This window comes from Myotis brandtii, unplaced genomic scaffold (assembly GCF_000412655.1).
Source record: "Myotis brandtii unplaced genomic scaffold, ASM41265v1 scaffold266, whole genome shotgun sequence".
Taxonomy (NCBI): domain Eukaryota; kingdom Metazoa; phylum Chordata; class Mammalia; order Chiroptera; family Vespertilionidae; genus Myotis; species Myotis brandtii.
In genome coordinates this window covers 11663506-11680418 of record NW_005360124.1, presented here as the reverse complement: position 1 = coordinate 11680418, position 16913 = coordinate 11663506, and the positions used below count along the sequence as shown (strand labels likewise).

Here is a 16913-nt window from a genome sequence, read left to right as displayed (position 1 = left end):
GCCCCAGCCAGCTCTCGCAGCCCCAGCTTCGTCTGGAAGTTCGTTTGCTATTCGGTCTAATTAGCATATTAGCTCTTTATTATATAGGATGGCTCATCGTTGGCATGTGCAGAGAGCCCACAATGTGGTAGTGAGAAGCCCCAGCAGTCATTCTCATCACTTGTTAAAAGTCATGGCCAAGTGCTTGGAGAAGAATGTGATCACAATGTTTGAAACCAAGTCATTTGGGACTAGTTTCACTTCATTATGCTCTTTCTCTGCTCAAGCCCCCACCAGGCCTGCTCTCAATGTATAATGATGCTTCAGTCAGTATCTTTGGAAAATGAAAAGTTTCATAAATGACATTTTAATATATTTTTCCAGAAAAATCATGCCCATTTCCTGTGGCAAATTATGCCAGATCTTCTCTAGGCCCAAAGGCACAGAACCAAATAGAAGGTGTCAGAAGTAATGGTGCAGAAGCACGAAGGTCCTTATCTCGGGAAGTCCACGTCTTTCCCACTTAGACCACAGCTCGGGGCAAGTATGTCAGAATCTCTGGGGGGTGGGGATGGGAAGGAGGGGGTGGAATCCAGGCATCAGTAGTTTTTAAGGCTCCCCAGTTAATTCCAATGTGCAGCCAAGGTTGAGAACCACTGCTGTGTTTCTTAACACCCCAAACCTCTATACTTTTGTGGATTATGTGTCTACATTTCTATGGACTAAAAGGAAGGAAGAGGCAGAGGAGAAGAAGAAAACTAAAATCATGTGGCCGCCACAGGCCAATGTGATGACAGGGGTGAATAAAGTGTGAGTCATATCATTATGGAAATGAAGATGACAACCCAGTCTCATTATAAAGCCTGAGCACCAGTTCTTATAACCGATAACTGTGTGCTGATAACAGGTAGTGGAACTGGGCAGCAGAATAAATAAAATACAAGAGAGAAAGGGCCAGATGAGATGGGAAAAAAGGAAAATAATTCTTAAAATAAAGGAGGAGATTAGCAGGTAAAACATTTAAATTCCATTTGAGGGCGAAGATGGCCCAAAGCAATGATAGAGATAATGGTAGCAACGCTAATCTTTTATGCGGTGCATGTTTGTTTTCCCTGATTAGGATAATTTTCTCAGGGCAAGGTTTGAGTTTGGCGAAGGGAGATAATAAACAGGGAAAATGATATATTGGGCGACATGTAATCAACATCGAGCTAATGGCCTTGGCTGAAATCTTGGAATTTGATGAATGTATTCATTTACTGAGCCTCGCATCTAATAAGAAGAAACATAAATACGAATATAGAAGGAATGTGGGTAAATGAGTTTAAATGATAGGAGGTATTTTATACACTTTGATTAGCATGGAAGAGAAAGCAGACAATACCTGGTTTCAGACATCTGGTTTACAAATAACTCATGCATATAAATAGCCCTGACAGCTCCTTCCCATTTATTTGCCCCCTCAACTCTCCACCCCGCTTCCTTCTGCAAACACTATGGGTCAAAAACACAACAAAGCTGAACAGGTTTGAGTACATGTTGTGGAATCAGGAGTGGAGGAAGGGGATAAGATGGGAAACATCTATTTTGGAGCAGTGATTTTCAAACTTTAGTCCTACAACCTTAGTCAAAGAACTATTACTGGGGAAGGGTTAGGGAACTAAGATACATTTAAAACAGAGAAAGGGTAGCCCAGTGTGTGCAATGTTCAGCATTCTCTTCTCCTTGCCTTTACCCATCATGAAGATGCTGTAGGAGGCAGAGTTGGAAATAATTTGAGTGTGAGAGTTGACATGGGAAAGAGATTTCTAAACAAAATTCAAGTGGTAGCCGACCCCATCCTCACCCTTCCCACCTGTATTTCCCCTTCAGTTGTTAGACTTCCTAAAAGTCCCCCAATTGATCATTCCTTTGGGTCAGCATGTGTTCTCTATTGGAAGTTCAAGTATGTCATGGAGGTCAATGAGCTATCAGTCCCATGTACATGAATGTGAATTCAATAACACTACTGGCCTCCAGGTTCCCAGACCAGCTCCTCTTCAGGGAGGGCATGGGATTAATTGTAGGAGGTGAGAGATGGGTAATGCTGGAGGGAGAAGACGGGGTGGGGGGGGAGTCCTATTAGGATGCTAAAGAGGGTTTTGGGGTGTTTCTGGGGGCAATGCTGCAGAGAAGGAGGGAGCAGTTATTCAAATGTTAATATATGAACAACCTTGTCTAGGGTCAGTCTGTCCCAAAGAAAGGGATGATAACCTTTTTCTCCTTTCCTACTGCATTTCTGGGTTTCTTGTTCGCAGACTTTCTATAGCAAAGCAGAATTTTGCTAAATTATTTATATTGCTTTATGAGAAAATTGATTCTGGGATCGATCCTTGGCTCATAGCCTGTTCATAAGCTGATGACTTCATGAAATACATGACTGACTATTTAGCATGTGAGGGATTACCTGCATAAAAACTGCTAATGAGAAACAGGGAGGTTTGCATATTTAAAAACTGCTCAGAAGTTAAATATGTATCCAGATGTGGTGTCTCTGAGAAACTAGAAGGAATGTAAAACGATGTATATGGCTCCTATGAGTTTAACTTAGTTGCTGCCATGGAGTGACCTCTAACACAATGGTTCTTAACTATGAGTTATTCATACCTTGGGGAATCTAAGAATTGAATGCATTCTTCCCATAATATGCTTATGTTCACAAAATCTTGCATATATTTTTAAGGGTTTGCAGAACTCTCTAAAGACTTCTAATTGTTCTCAAACACTAGGCTAAGAATTTGTGCTCTCCGGAATCCAGGGAAAACACTAGCCTGAATATTCCTATTTGGAATAGAAAAATTCATATTTGGGAATAGGCTGTAGGATAGAGGTGGAGATTCAATTCTAGTGCATTTAACATTGGAGAAAGGGTTCAAGAGCTTGCACAAAATAAAGAAAAATATGAGGCATAGATTTTTCCTCAAGGAAAATTAGATTTGGTTAGACTAGAGTATAAGATCAGGGTAGTAGTCCTAGTAACTGGCAGGCTAGATCTGGATCACAGAGGGTCTCTAATGCCAGGCTAAGGAACTGAAACATCATTCTGAAGGCCATTTTTGTACAATCTTCATCTTTTTGCTATATTTATATATCAACACTACAGTTATATTTTTTCTCCAGAATTTCCTTTAAAATTTGTATTTATTTAGGTTTAATACCCATGGTTTTATGTTATTGTAATTATTTATTTTATCTATATATGAAAATAAAAAACACCTCTTAAAAATATTAATTTGCATTTCACCTGAAACGATCTCATTTGCAATTAGCATTTTTCACTTTGGGAAACACTAGTGAGGGTAAGAGGGGTTTCATTATGAGAGCTGCTCCTTAAAAGGAGTCATACAGCAGTTGTTGGTTAGTTACAATGGAGAGGATGGGGGCTGTGAGACCAAGCAAAGACCAATGGTTTAGATGGTCATGGTAAGACCATGGATTCAAGAGGCAGAGTGGGAATACAGTGTGGAATCACCCCAGTATGTAGGGATATCTTCTTAGAGTTGGAACTCAAAACAATTGTCATGTAAATTATATAATAAGTAAGATCTTAAAGTGAATACAATACAATAATATGTTAGTTTTTGTGTATTATTATATTTTGGTTATTGTATTATTTTTATTTATTTTCCCCCCAAAAAAGATAGTACAGTACTTTCTATATTTTTCTATTTTTTAATCTACTGGTTATGGCTGAAAAAGGTCAGGGGCATTGAAATTTTATGCAGTTTTGTTGATCTTGAGAGAGAATCTGACATCTGGATAGTGAAGTTGAAAATCAAATGGGCATTTTCTGTATAGTTCTCTGGTCTTCTCCAATTTGTTTAATTTTTCTGGTTAGCAGAGAAATAGATGTAATTCTTGCCCCATTGTTTGCAGTTCAAGTGGCACAAGGAATGCAACAGAACTCTGTCCATATAAGGAGTTATAATACCTTATAATACTTTATCTCTATACAGAAAAGCCTAAGCAACCATTATGACTGGACGACTGGCCGGTAGTTATGACTTGCTCTGACCACCAGGGGACAGACACTCAATGCAGGAGTTGCCCCCTCATGGTAAGTGCACTCCCACAGCCAACCTCCTGCGGCCCCTCCTCCCCTGGCCAGCCAACCTCCCACAGTCCCTCCCCCCAGTCAGCTGGCCCCGATCGGGACTGGGCAAGATGCCCCCGATCAGCCCGATTGCCGGCCAGACCGAGGGACCCCACTCATACATGAATCCGTACACCGGGCCTCTAGTACATCTTTAATAATAAAAGCATAATATGCAAATTGACTGAACAGCCGTCCAGACATCCTTCTGGATGACCTTCTAGACGACCTTCCAGACGAAGCCAGGGCTGCAACTGCGGATCAAGGCAGCCGCCCCAGCTGCAAGGGAGAAATCGAGGCAGCTGCTGTGGCTGCAAAGGCCTACTCTTGCACGAATTTCATACATCGGGCCTCTAATCATAAAATGAAAGGTGTTATTATTAATATTAGCTGTCGTGGCAAGCAATTGTATAAATGACATTTCTTTTAAATTCCTTTTTTATTTCAATGATTATTTTTGTGAGGACATGAGTTGATGTCTAATTTTGGGCTTATAGTTAGCCTAGTTAAATATTATGCTGGAAAGATTAGTTTTCCCTTGATGTAGAAATATTAAGTGACCTGGACATTGTGCTTACACTGTCCTTGCAGAAACATAATGACTGCTACATTGGGGCAGAGGGCATTCCAGGAAAAGCAACTGACAATGTATTCTTTTTTTTCTCCAGGGACCTCAGAGTCTAATGAATACTTGTTCAGATTATTCCAGGGATGAGAGAGAAAATGGGTTTCTACTAAATTCATTTTAAACTTGGTCATACCTAATATTTAGAATATGGAATCAGCTGAAATATGAAAAAAAGAGCCCAGGACTTGCAGAAAGATGCTCTTGGTTCAAGTTACGTGGTTGCTACTAACTAGCCACTTGACCATGCGTTTGTCACTTAAGTCTTGAGTCTTGATTTTCCTCTATAAAATAGTGATACTAATACTGATGTTAGCAGGGATGGTTGTGGTATCAAAGAAGAGGACATAACATAATCTTTGGTAAACAGAAGGTGCTACATAGACATCATCATCATCATTGTTAAAATAAAAGTATTTATTGAGTGCTTTCTATGTTCTTTGCATATGTTAACTCATTTGATTCTTATAATTAACCCAATAATATAAATACAATTATTACCTCAACTTTCTTGAAGACAAAACAAAGGCCTCTAGAGATTCAAAAACTTGTTCATTGTTATGTATTAAACTGACTTCAAAGCCTGCAGCATGTTTATTCTTGGAATGGTGATAATCTAATCATCTAAAAAAGTTTCAGAACTTCCAAAACTTAATCTGTAACCCACTGTGAATTGAGAACTAATAAGAAAAACATTTTTAATGGAGCAATACTTTTTCTGTATTCTCTTTCCACGTTCTCATTTAAAATGTTTGGACTTTATTAATGTTAAGATGATAGTCAAATAAACTTAAAAGTAGCTAGGTACAATCCAGCATCTACTGCAAAGAAAATTTCTATTTCTTCATAGACATTGTGTTAGAGAGAACAGTGTTCTAAACTTGATATATGTGGAATTCAGAAATGCAGGAGCTTGGAGGAAGACAAGGCTAGGTATTTGCATTTGAGAGTTGTCTCAAAATGATAACTGAAGTCAGAATAGTGAATGAAAGGGGAAAGAGCCAATATTGATATTTGATGAATATCTGTTTATAGAATAGAGAGAAAGAAGAGGAACTAGCAATGGAAAGACAAAATGAACTGTAAGGGAAAAGGTGAGGAAATAGTGAATCTAGAGAGTCTAGTACGTATCATCGAATCCATGAGAAAGTAACTCTGGGGAGGGAAGAAGAGTGTCTCTCTACCCCCTTCTTCTTATCCCTTACATCCCCACCCCTCTAATTAATATGCTGCTGTGGATAGTTTTAATCTCTTTGAATTTTATTTTTTCCTTGATAACAATGATGGGACTTAGCTCACAGGTTGGTTTCTAGGGGGATATATGTTCTCAGAAGGCAACAGGTTTTGAGATGTTGTTTTGACCCAAAGTGGGAAATAAGCAGATAAGTGAATTTTGTCAAGGACGATATGGAATAGAAAGCATTCACACAAAACACTCATTGATGCATATTTTCCACGAGGCCACACAGCCCAGAGGCCGTGTTTTACTAGCTACATATACATTCATAGTGCAGTTCTTCATTACCCGTTACTAGGATGCTGGGATGAGAAAGATATCAGATTTGCTCCAGAAACAAATCCCTTAGCTGAACTTGGCAATGGTTAGATTGACCTCAGAATATTATGTTCCATTTAGTTTGCAAAGGGAATCAAAAGAAACTCGAAGGAGATAAAAGCCAGGAGAAACCCCACCATGCAACGTTCCTTGTTCTGTGTGCTCACTGTGCAGCGTGGTGGGCTCTGGAGCAAGGCAGTCCTAGTGCAGCGCCCCCTGCCTGCGGTGCACACATCCTGCACCTCGCCCGGCCTCAGGCAACCTCCTATTCTCTCCAGGGAAAAGTAATGCCTACCTCCTTTATCAAGCACCTAGTACTGTCCATGCACATAAATTGTCCCTCAAAAATTGAAATTATTATAACTCCATTTATGATTTTAAAATTCTAACTGCTTTCTGCCCAGATGTGGAGATAAGGACAATTCATTTCTTCTTAAGATCACATTGCCCTACCCGACAGCTAGGGGTGCCCCATATATCTTGCAATAAAGATCTCACATTAAAAGGCCGTTGACCTTTTCTGCAGGAGCCATGATTAAGTGACATGACGATTATCAGGCAGAATCCCAGGGGACAGTCCTATGAAATACCCAGAGAAGCACATTCAGCCTCATTTTGGTTTTATGACTTCCAACTGGTTCCTAGAATTTTAATCCTAATGCTTTTCTAGGAAATTTGCAGGACTGCTGAAAGATATAGTTCTGAGAAAGTTCCTCAGTCAGCATTGGGAAATCATTGGTGCTCAGTCAGGAGAAAATCCACAGTGTAGCATGTGGAAGCTCAGGGCTGCTTGTGTCTCTGCGGGAGCAGAGGAAGCAGTGAGCTGAACAGCTGTGAGCTCACTGCCTTCTTGGTGGGAGAATACCAGGGACACTCCCGGGTGGATAGAGGCTCAGCGGTCATGACTGTGAACCCCATCTGCACCCTGGCTTCTCTGTGCGGCGGGGACAGGCGTAGGCACACCATGGTGAAGCAGGCAGTTCCGGCCCAGGCCTCAAGGAGCTCACAGTCTGAAGGTAGTTAGCGCCGGCTCCTCTCCTATCACCCTGTGGTTGAGTCTTTTAGGGTCTGGCCCTGGTGCCCCTCTGGAGATGAAGTGCTCCCCAAGTGTCCCCAGAGGCAATCCTTCCAGGATTCGCACGCAGACTTGAGATCATCTAAAACCTGAGTGAGACCACTGGCTGGGTTTAAACTGCTCCTTTACCTCCCCTGTGAGCAGGTGGGCTCCAGTGCCCTTTGAGAATAGCCCCTGCCTGCCCAGGCTTCTGGAGAATGTACCGAGTGGGTGGGTTCACTACACTGGCCTCAGTGAGACAATTTCAGAATAAAGATATTTCCAACAGACATTAAACGCCACTGGTTTTGAGCCCTAGTTCCTCATTTACTTATCAATCGTCATCTGTCCAGTAAAAACAATAACCGTACCTCTCTCATTGGGATAGTAGCAAACATCGCAGGAGTTAGTACATGTGAAGATGGAGCATCCTGCCTGGCACATTGCATGGGCTCATTGCATGTTAGCCCTTTTTATTCCTGTTCACCCTCGCAGATGATTTCTGTGTTACTCACATTCTGTAAGGCACTTTGTCCAGATGCAGGAAATGTTTCAGTAGCTATTGGAGGACATTTCAGAAACGCCAGAAATGTCCACCATTCCTTGGGTACATTCCTCCGTTTTCTCCCCGTGTAGCTTAGGGTAGTAGCCTGGACCCTGTGTCACTAAGTTACTTGACAACAAGCACATCAGTGCTTCCCGACTCACAAGCACAGCGAAACCCCAAACCTCAGAGAGGATTCACTGGAGCATTTCCCAGGAGGTGACCTGTTTCATCTCGTCTACTCATTTGGTGGAGGCAGTCAGAAGCATTTGGGTGAGCTTCAATAGGAACTGATTCTAAAACCCTGTCTCACGTTAAATCAGGGCAGGAAAAGCAGTGTCTTAGCTACTGAGGGGAGGAAACTACAGAAGCCAATGGGGCCTCAGGGGAGGGGGAAACAGTGTGTGATTCAAGAAAACAGTGAAACAGACAGAGGGGCTGTGGAGAGGGCTCTGCCACTCACGGGACACTGCTTACATACCAGTTCCTTCTTCTTCATGCACTCCATGAGGACGATGAACAGATGCTGCGCTTGCGTTCGAGTGTACGTGAAGGTCTTCTGGATGGTCACCAGCAGCTGGTCCCGCAAAGATTCATTGATAAGTCTGCAATTAAAACCAGCGCCCAAACAGGTGAACCCAGCTCCTATTCAGTACATATTGCTGAGAGACATTATAGAACGTAGGAAAGTATTATGACAACTTCCTTTAGAGAGGAGTTTCCTCTTCCGGTATGCTTCTCACAACAGTTATTTTGAATGGGATAATTAAAAGAAAACCCACCGTGAAACAGCCTAAGTGCCCATCAACAGATGAATGGATTAGAAAACTGTGGTACATCTACACAATGGAATACTACGCTGCTGTAAAAAATAAGGAATTCTTACCATTTGCCACAGCATGGATGGAACTGGAGAGCATTATGCTAAGTGAAATAAGCCAGTCATGAAAGAAAAATACCACATGATCTAACATCAATCAGCTGCCTCCTGCACACTCCCTACTGGGGATGTATCCGCAACCAAGGTACATGCCCTTGACCGGGATCGAACCTGGGACCCTTGAGTCCGCAGGCTGACGCTCTATCCACTGAGACAAACCGGTTAGGGCTCACAACAGTTATTTTGAATGGGATAACTAAAAGAAAACCCACCATGCATTTAAAAACAAATTCATTTTAATGTCTCAGAACCTAAAAGAGCAAAGTATCGGAAGATTTAGTTCTTCTTTCTTTTATATGGCACGTGTTTAATACCCTCATCCTCAAGTGTTGTAATAAAAAATGTTTTCAATCAATCATTAGCATCTTCGTAAAATTTTGCTGTATTGCTTATCTAAACATTTAAATTTTAACTTCATCTCTAATTGTGAAAAAAAGGTCATATCTCAGTAATGGTTTTTTTGAGCATCAATCAGGATAAACAGAACTTACTTTAAAAAAAAATTATTTCATGTAGGCGGTAGCTTATCTGGCCTATGATTCACATCATCATTATTTATGTTGAGATTTTGCTGTGTTATAGTCAACAAGGGCCTGACCCATATGGAGGTATTATATTGACTACTTTATTAAAAGACAGTTTTTATACTATAGGAGAATTAATGCAAGCAGGAGGTGCATCATATCCAATCAATCCTCCATGATCTCTTAAACATGGAGCAATCATAACTAACTTTAACTCTTCTTACTAGCCTTATGAGAACTGGGCTATTTCTACCAGCGATCAAATGGCAGGGAATAAAAATTCACTTTATTGTTAACAGATACTGTCCAAAATGAGGAAGATCAAACTGTTCTTAAGACCAGTGACAAAATAACCATAATTTGCCTAGCATTTTAAAGTTTACAACTTTTTATCACTGAAGTATCAGCAATTCCTACGTACGATAGTAAAATATAATTATCTCATTTGATGCTTACAAGAACCCTATAGCCAAAATATTTATACAATTTAAAAGGGAAGGACATTTTATTCACAGAGAGCCAGATGCTTAAGGTCACTCAGCAAATACATGGCAGAGCCAGAACCAGAACCGAGGTCTTCTGAATCCTTGTCTAGTGCTCTTTCCACGACACCACATTGCCTTTAACATTTTTTTATTTTATTTTGGAGACAGAGAAAGAGAGAGGAAAAGAAACATCAATTGGCTGCCTCCGGCACATCCCCTACTGGTGATTGAGCCCACAACCAGGCATGTGTTCTGACAGGGAATCAAACTGGCGACTTTTTGGTGCAAGGGATGATGCTTAACTAACTGAGCCACACCGGCCAGGGCAACCACACACTGCCTTTTATTACATCAAGCACCCAACACCACTGCCTCTCTTTGTCATGGTGGCTACTTGAACAGGAAATGATGAAATTTCCTTTAACATAAAAGCATGACAAATGGTGTTGCTTAAAAGCAAGCATGATGGGAAGCTTGAGAGTATCTTCATATCAGCGGCCTGCTCTGCTCCAATATTGTGTGAGGATTTACCTGGGCCCTGTAGGTTGGATAGTATGATGGCCCATCTTCGAGGAGGCTGCATGAGGACATGATGAATCTATACCAAGGATCCTGAATGTCACTCAGCTCCGTAGTGGAATGGGTTACTCCTCTGCCCTTCGGAAGATTTATATCATGAACATATACATTTAGGAAAAGAGGATGGTCCCGATAAGGTTGAAAAGGGATACTAGATCCTTTGAAGTGTACTATGTTGGAAGACACTGTGGCCTTAGGTGTTGACCAGTCTGAAACCATTTATTCATTCATTCAACAATTCCTTAGTAATGGCTATTTAGTGCCAGACACTGTGGTGCATGCAGGGCTACAGGGACAGATGATATATATACACTTCCAGCCTTCACACCAGTGGAGAAGAAAGACATGAATCAGCAATTCAACTGTGATTGACAGTGGTAAAAAGAAGCCGCTTGTGACAGTTGAATATAATCTAATCTGGAGGGTTCAAGGAAGATTCCTCTGAGGAAGTGCTGCTTTATCTGAGACTTGAGGAATGAATGAACATTAGCGTGATCATGGGGTCTGGGCAAGAGCATTCTTGGCAGACAAAAGAGCATGAACAGGCCTAGTTTAGAGAAAATAAAAGAAGGTCAGTATTCCTGGAGCATAGAGAGCAAAAGAAAAGGTGGAACAGGATGGGGCTGCAGAGGGGATGAGCAAGGGCAAGATAACAGGGAACTTTGGACATAGTGTTAGAGAGCTCAGATTTTATTTTCTGGCAATGGGAAGCCATTGAAGGATTTAAGTTGGAAAGTGATATAATTACATTTGTGTTGCCAATTACTTTTTTTAAGGAGTCAGGTCCTGAGCACTTATACCTGGGCATGTGTCTACTTGACAAATAACCCATGTGGAAGGGTCTAGAGCAGTGGTCGGCAAACTCATTAGTCAACAGAGCCAAATATCAACAGTACAACGATTGAAATTTCTTTTGAGAGCCAAATTTTTTAAACTTAAACTACATAGGTAGGTACATTGTTATTAACTTAATTAGGGTACTCCTAAGGCTTAGGAAGAGCCACACTCAAGGGGCCAAAGAGCCGCATGTGGCTCGCAAGCCGCAGTTTGCCGACCACTGGTAGAGAATTCTGCAATATCAAATGTACATAGATGTTGTACACAATTAACAACAGAAGAAACTCTCCTGATTAGTCACTTGATAGATCCAATCATTCATCTGCAGGTGTTTAATTTTGAGAACTCAAAATTTGTTTCCCATTGCTAACCATCTGCAATAAATCCCAGTTCCCTGAGGTCATTATCTGTCTGAGGGATCTGTTACTTGTATCCAGCCTGTCATTTTGTAAATATTGAGGCATAACGTACAGCTAAGCTGATGGTGTGTTTCAGTGGTTAGGAGATATGAAAGACACTAAGAATCTTATACTTTTAGTCCAGTTTTGCAGCCGACTAAAGCTGTGGTTTTGCATAAATGACTTAGCAATAATAACCATGGAATTCTGTTTTTTGAAGTAGAAGAATTCTTTCGGTTGGTTGTTTTCCAAAGTGTGGGATGCCTATTAATGATGGAGCAGAGATGGTTTTAGGTGAAACAAAGTTGATTTGGTCCTTATAAAGCACCTAGATGCTCATTAAACATTAAATAACTGCTATTCCTGGTTTAGTTCTTTTTCCATCATCCTGATTGCATCAAGAGGAAAATCTCATTTTTGAAGCTTCTTTGCCTTTAACAACTTCTCACCACTTACAAATCTCCCACTTTTGACAAAGAAACAGCAGATATTAGGTCTCATTCCTTTGATCTAAAGAGTTTAATAACATGGTTTTGAAAAAGATCCTGTATAACATTTGACATGTTCATAGCACATCATGGTGTATGACACAGTGGGCTACAGTGATAATCTCTTTTTATCTTCATAAAAACCTGTGTCAACAGGTTTTCCATTTTGCAGAAGAGGAAACGGTGGCTCAAGAGGTTAAATGATTTGTACAAAGTCACATAGCTTGGTCATCTCAAATGCTTGAAGTCGAGTCTACTGATTTCAGCCTTCCCTCCATGGTGCCGCTTTTCCTGATTGGAACCCATCAATATGTCTTTCAGTTTCCTAATAATCTGCATTGAGGGTAAAAATGTAAGTGTATTTGTTGTAGGAAATTGGTTTTCCTTTTGTGATAAAGAGAACATTTGAAGAAAAGCAGGTGCGTTTGGAGGAGATAAGCAAATGACTGGTAAATGAGGGTGATGGAAAGGGCATTTAATATGTTGACGATTACATTTGCTTCTAATTTCACAAGTGTTTGCTGTGCTGAACCAATGTCTTATGTTTGGCACAAAGGCTTCTTGTCTTCCCCAAGAGCCCTTTCTTATTTTGTGGCCATATTCTGTAGGATATTGAGAAGCCTGCTTTCTTGAAATTATTGCTTTCCTAGCCTTTTCCATTTTTATCTCCCACCCACCCCCCTGCAAACAGTGGAATGATTTAAAAATCTGGACTGTGATATTTAATAGTCAGCAAAAATAGAAATAAGCCCATTTTAGATTTCTTTTTATGGCTTTAAAATAGTGATTGGAAATTTCTTGACATCAAAACATGGTTATAGTGTTATGTAAAATTTTTAGTTCTAGAACTGGGTCTTTGACAAAGGGTTGCCTATTTATGGAAGCTGTTAATCTGAGACTCCACACACCAATGCTATCTTTGGCATACCTAAAATTGGAAGGTTTTCTGATTTAGGAAGTGTAGTCATTGAAGTGAGGGAAATCTTTATACTATGGCATTTATGTTTCCATGTAAATGCTGTACTTGTGACCTGGAGCTTTTTAGATGAATTGCAGAGTTATTTGAAATAGGTCAAGGTTCATCCAATGCTCAGAGGAACCAACAAAATTTCCCACTGTTTGCTATTAGTATTCTGTTCGAATGCAATACCACCCGCATATACACACTTTTCTCAGAATGAATTTAATTACCTGCAATGACAGAGTTTTGTTCCTAGATTAAAAAATTAGAAAATGCATTTAAAATTCAATGGGACTCAAAGAGCTAGACTTAGGTTAATGGCTTTTGAGGAGAGAAGCCCTTCTAATGCCCTCCATAAACACCTTCTACTAATTTATTCAGATACAATATGATAAAATTTTATTTATGTAGATAAAAAAGATTGCTAATATCAACCTGGTATTTAAAAGACATCATTTCTCATGGAATTTCAAATACTCTAAAGAAAAATGAAATTTTATTATTTTCTTGAAGCCAAAGCAAATTACTAAATGTAACACTAAAGACACAGAAAAATTACATGTCCTGCCTATGGTAATGCAGAATGGTATTTTTTAAAATCTTCTTTTCCATCTTCAGTAAAAATTACCACTTCCTCCCAAATATCATGGCCATAAGTAACTTCCCAAAGTTAAACTGTCACTTGCTAGCTGTGCAATCTTGTCTAAGTTATGTAGTCTTTCCGTGTTATATTTTTCATATATGTAAAATGAGAATTATAATAGCACTAATCGAATCGATTTGTAAATATTAAATAAATTAATAATTGCAAAGGGATTAGAGAAGCGCCTGAAAAATCCTATGTAAGCGTTTATTATTATGAAAACACTGTCTTTCAATGTCCCGTAGGAAAGAGTCACTTCTTATTAAGTAGCACGACCAGTAGCTGGGGCCTCTGTGTGCAATGCAGAGCTCTGTCCTGGGATCACCAGTGCTCTGCTCACCTGGGGAGCCCAATGGTACAAGGCCACTCCCAGTCCAGGCTGCAGAAATAACTTCCCCACTTCAGAGAGATGAGAGATCACCAGTTCTTTCTTACATTTGAGAAATAGAGACACTAAGCAGATTTGTAAAGAGGAACCTTACAAACACGCCATGTGGACATCTGCACATCTATTTATTTTTTCAACAAACAATATGAGTGCCTACTATGTGCCTGGAACTAAGCTAGGAGTAGAGAGATGAAGACTATTCAGTCCTAGTCTCAATTAACTCATAGAGTTGTATGTCATATATTCTGATAATCTTTTAATTGGCAAGACATCCCAAAACTTAGTGATCTAAAACAGTATTTATTGTTTTGGTGGTTTTGAGGGTCAGGAATTCAGGCTGAGCATAGTAGGGATGACTTATCTCTGCTCCATGATATCTAGGGAGAAGCTGGAGAAGATGGAATGACTGAAGATGGCTATCAATGCTCAACTGGGACTCTATGTCTGGGGCCTCAATTCTCCACATGGCATCTCCTGGGGCTGGACTATCCAATATGGCTTCTTTACTTCCAAGTGTGGCCCCAGGCCTGGGATGGCCGAGGGAACTGAGGAATGGTGGTGGCAGGATAGATAGACTTCTTACATGGCAGTTGGCTTCTCTCAGTGAGAATTCCAAGAAAGAGTTTTCAAAGAGGCCCAGGTAGAGACAACAGGGCTTTTTATGACTTGACTTCAGAATTCCCAAAATGTCACTCCCTTATTTTCAATTAATCAAGTCACTAAGAGCAGCCCAGATTCAAGAGGAGGGAAGGAATAGACTCCATCTCTTGATGGAAGAGAAGCATAAATATATAGAGAGAAGGAATATATTAACGGTGATCATCTTGGAGGCAAGCAACTCCATTAAGAGATTCTGTTCATGCCGAAACTGGTTTGGCTCAGTGGATAGAGCGTCGGAGAGAAGCATAAATATATAGAGAGAAGGAATATATTAATGGTGATCATCTTGGAGGCAAGCAACTCCATTAACATTGTTTGCGGGTAGTTTTTATCCCGCACTCTACTACACTGGTAGAACATATAAATACGTAAAACGTATAAATACGTTTCCTGCATACAATGTGTTAAGAGATTCTGTTCAGATGAGACGTTGTAAAGCATTGATTTTTTCCACATTTAAGCATAAAGAGCCTCAACTTTTTACTTTAAATTCCATCTTTTAACAGATGATTAGAATGAGAACCACAATTTTTCTTTAAAATGAGTCTAATCACTGACAAATATTTTCAAAACGTTATTACTTGCTCAAAGCATAGGACCTGCAAATGTTTTCTTTTGATTCAGTGGCCTATTTACATTTATTCAGTACCTACTACATACGAGGTGTTTCTTTTAGGCCTTGGGCACCTGGCTGGACCCTTTTCTCCATGGATACTATCAGACCTTGTCTCTGTTGAGTGCTATATGTAAGGGACATCTGTAAAATGTGTCATGCTTGGATTAACATGTAATGTGTCCCTGCTGTCACCTGCAAAAACAGCGGGGTGTTTTCTTGGTGTCCTCATCTCACGTTGGGATCTGTTTGGAGAGGAAAAACAACAGCACCTTCCACAAACTAACTGAGAAATCTGAGTTTCTAAAGTACTGTTCCACTCAATCTTATTCTCGATATACCTTGGTTTGGGCCTTCGTCACATCTTACCCAGGTGGTACCAACATACCACTAATTGGTTTGTTCTTTATCCCCCTCTAATCCATTTTCCATCGGGTTGATGAAATTGTGCTTCTACAAAGCAAACATGATTCTATCACATCCTTCTTAAAGTCGTGCAATAGCATCCCATCACTAGCAATATAACATATCGGCTCTTGATATTTTTGGGATCTGTACTTTTTTGGGAAAGCATTAATCTAAAAATGTTGCTGAGGGATTTGAACTTTAGGACAAAGGAATGATACAAGTTTAGAGCAAACATTTTACAGATGAAGAATCTGATGCCTACAGAGGTAAACTAACTTACTAAAAATTATATTACAGCTGACAGCATCAGAGTAGGGTCTAAGGACAAGAGAATCAAGGAGGAAGACTCTCTGCAAATAAATTATATGAACCTAAATACATAGTTCAACTTAGTGTAGTCACACAAAGTTAGTGATTTGTTGTTGAAATGACTGGATACAAGTGGAGATTTCATCTGTCTTTTTCCTGAAACTGGATGTTATAAGTCTTATGTGAGAGAAGACTGAGTCATGTGATTTCAAGGATCACTACTCCCCTAGCTTACCAGATGCCCAAAGTTCCATTTAATTCATTAAAAGGAAAATACATATTTTGTTCAACAATTAGAAGCCCTAAGAGCAACTCCGGATAAGTGATGCTTCATGTTAACCTCATGCTTAATTGTAACCAACTAATGTTGATGGTTTTCAGAAAGCACTAGTTGACTAGAAAGTTGGGAACCATGTGAATGGAACGCACAAAAATGACGAATAGAGGGGATGCGGTGAGTAAACTGGTTTGTCCAACTTTTTACTAAGGATCAACTTCAGATACAAAGGGCCTCTGTAAGCTAAGGCCTGTGAGAAACAGTACCTCTGATCTTGCTTTAGTATCTAGCCTAGAGAAATTGTTCACCTGGGCTTTTCCTGCGGGCTCCCATTCAGTAATGCAAGGCAGTTAGAATGATCTAAGAGAAGCTGCCTATAATTGGGCAGAATGCACACACTTTGATGCTACAATCTGTTCAATAAAATTCATTTACAACTACTCATAGAGTGTTTCTTCTTTGTGTTCACATTTTTTTGTTCTATTTTTTAAACCTACTCTAGAATCCCAAGGTA

The 16913-nt window shown here is 40.0% G+C and overlaps 1 protein-coding gene across 9 annotated transcripts in view; it reads right to left on the bottom strand.

Moving 5' to 3' along the window:
• TRPM3 (transient receptor potential cation channel, subfamily M, member 3) overlaps positions 1 to 16913 on the bottom strand; it is a 700716-nt gene that overhangs the window by 139523 nt on the left and 544280 nt on the right. For all 9 annotated transcript variants that reach the window (XM_014541293.1, XM_005868324.2, XM_014541287.1 and 6 more), the window contains one exon: positions 8371 to 8494. In XM_014541293.1, the coding sequence (XP_014396779.1) occupies positions 8371 to 8494 (124 nt within the window). The remainder of the gene's footprint in view (positions 1 to 8370; positions 8495 to 16913) is intronic.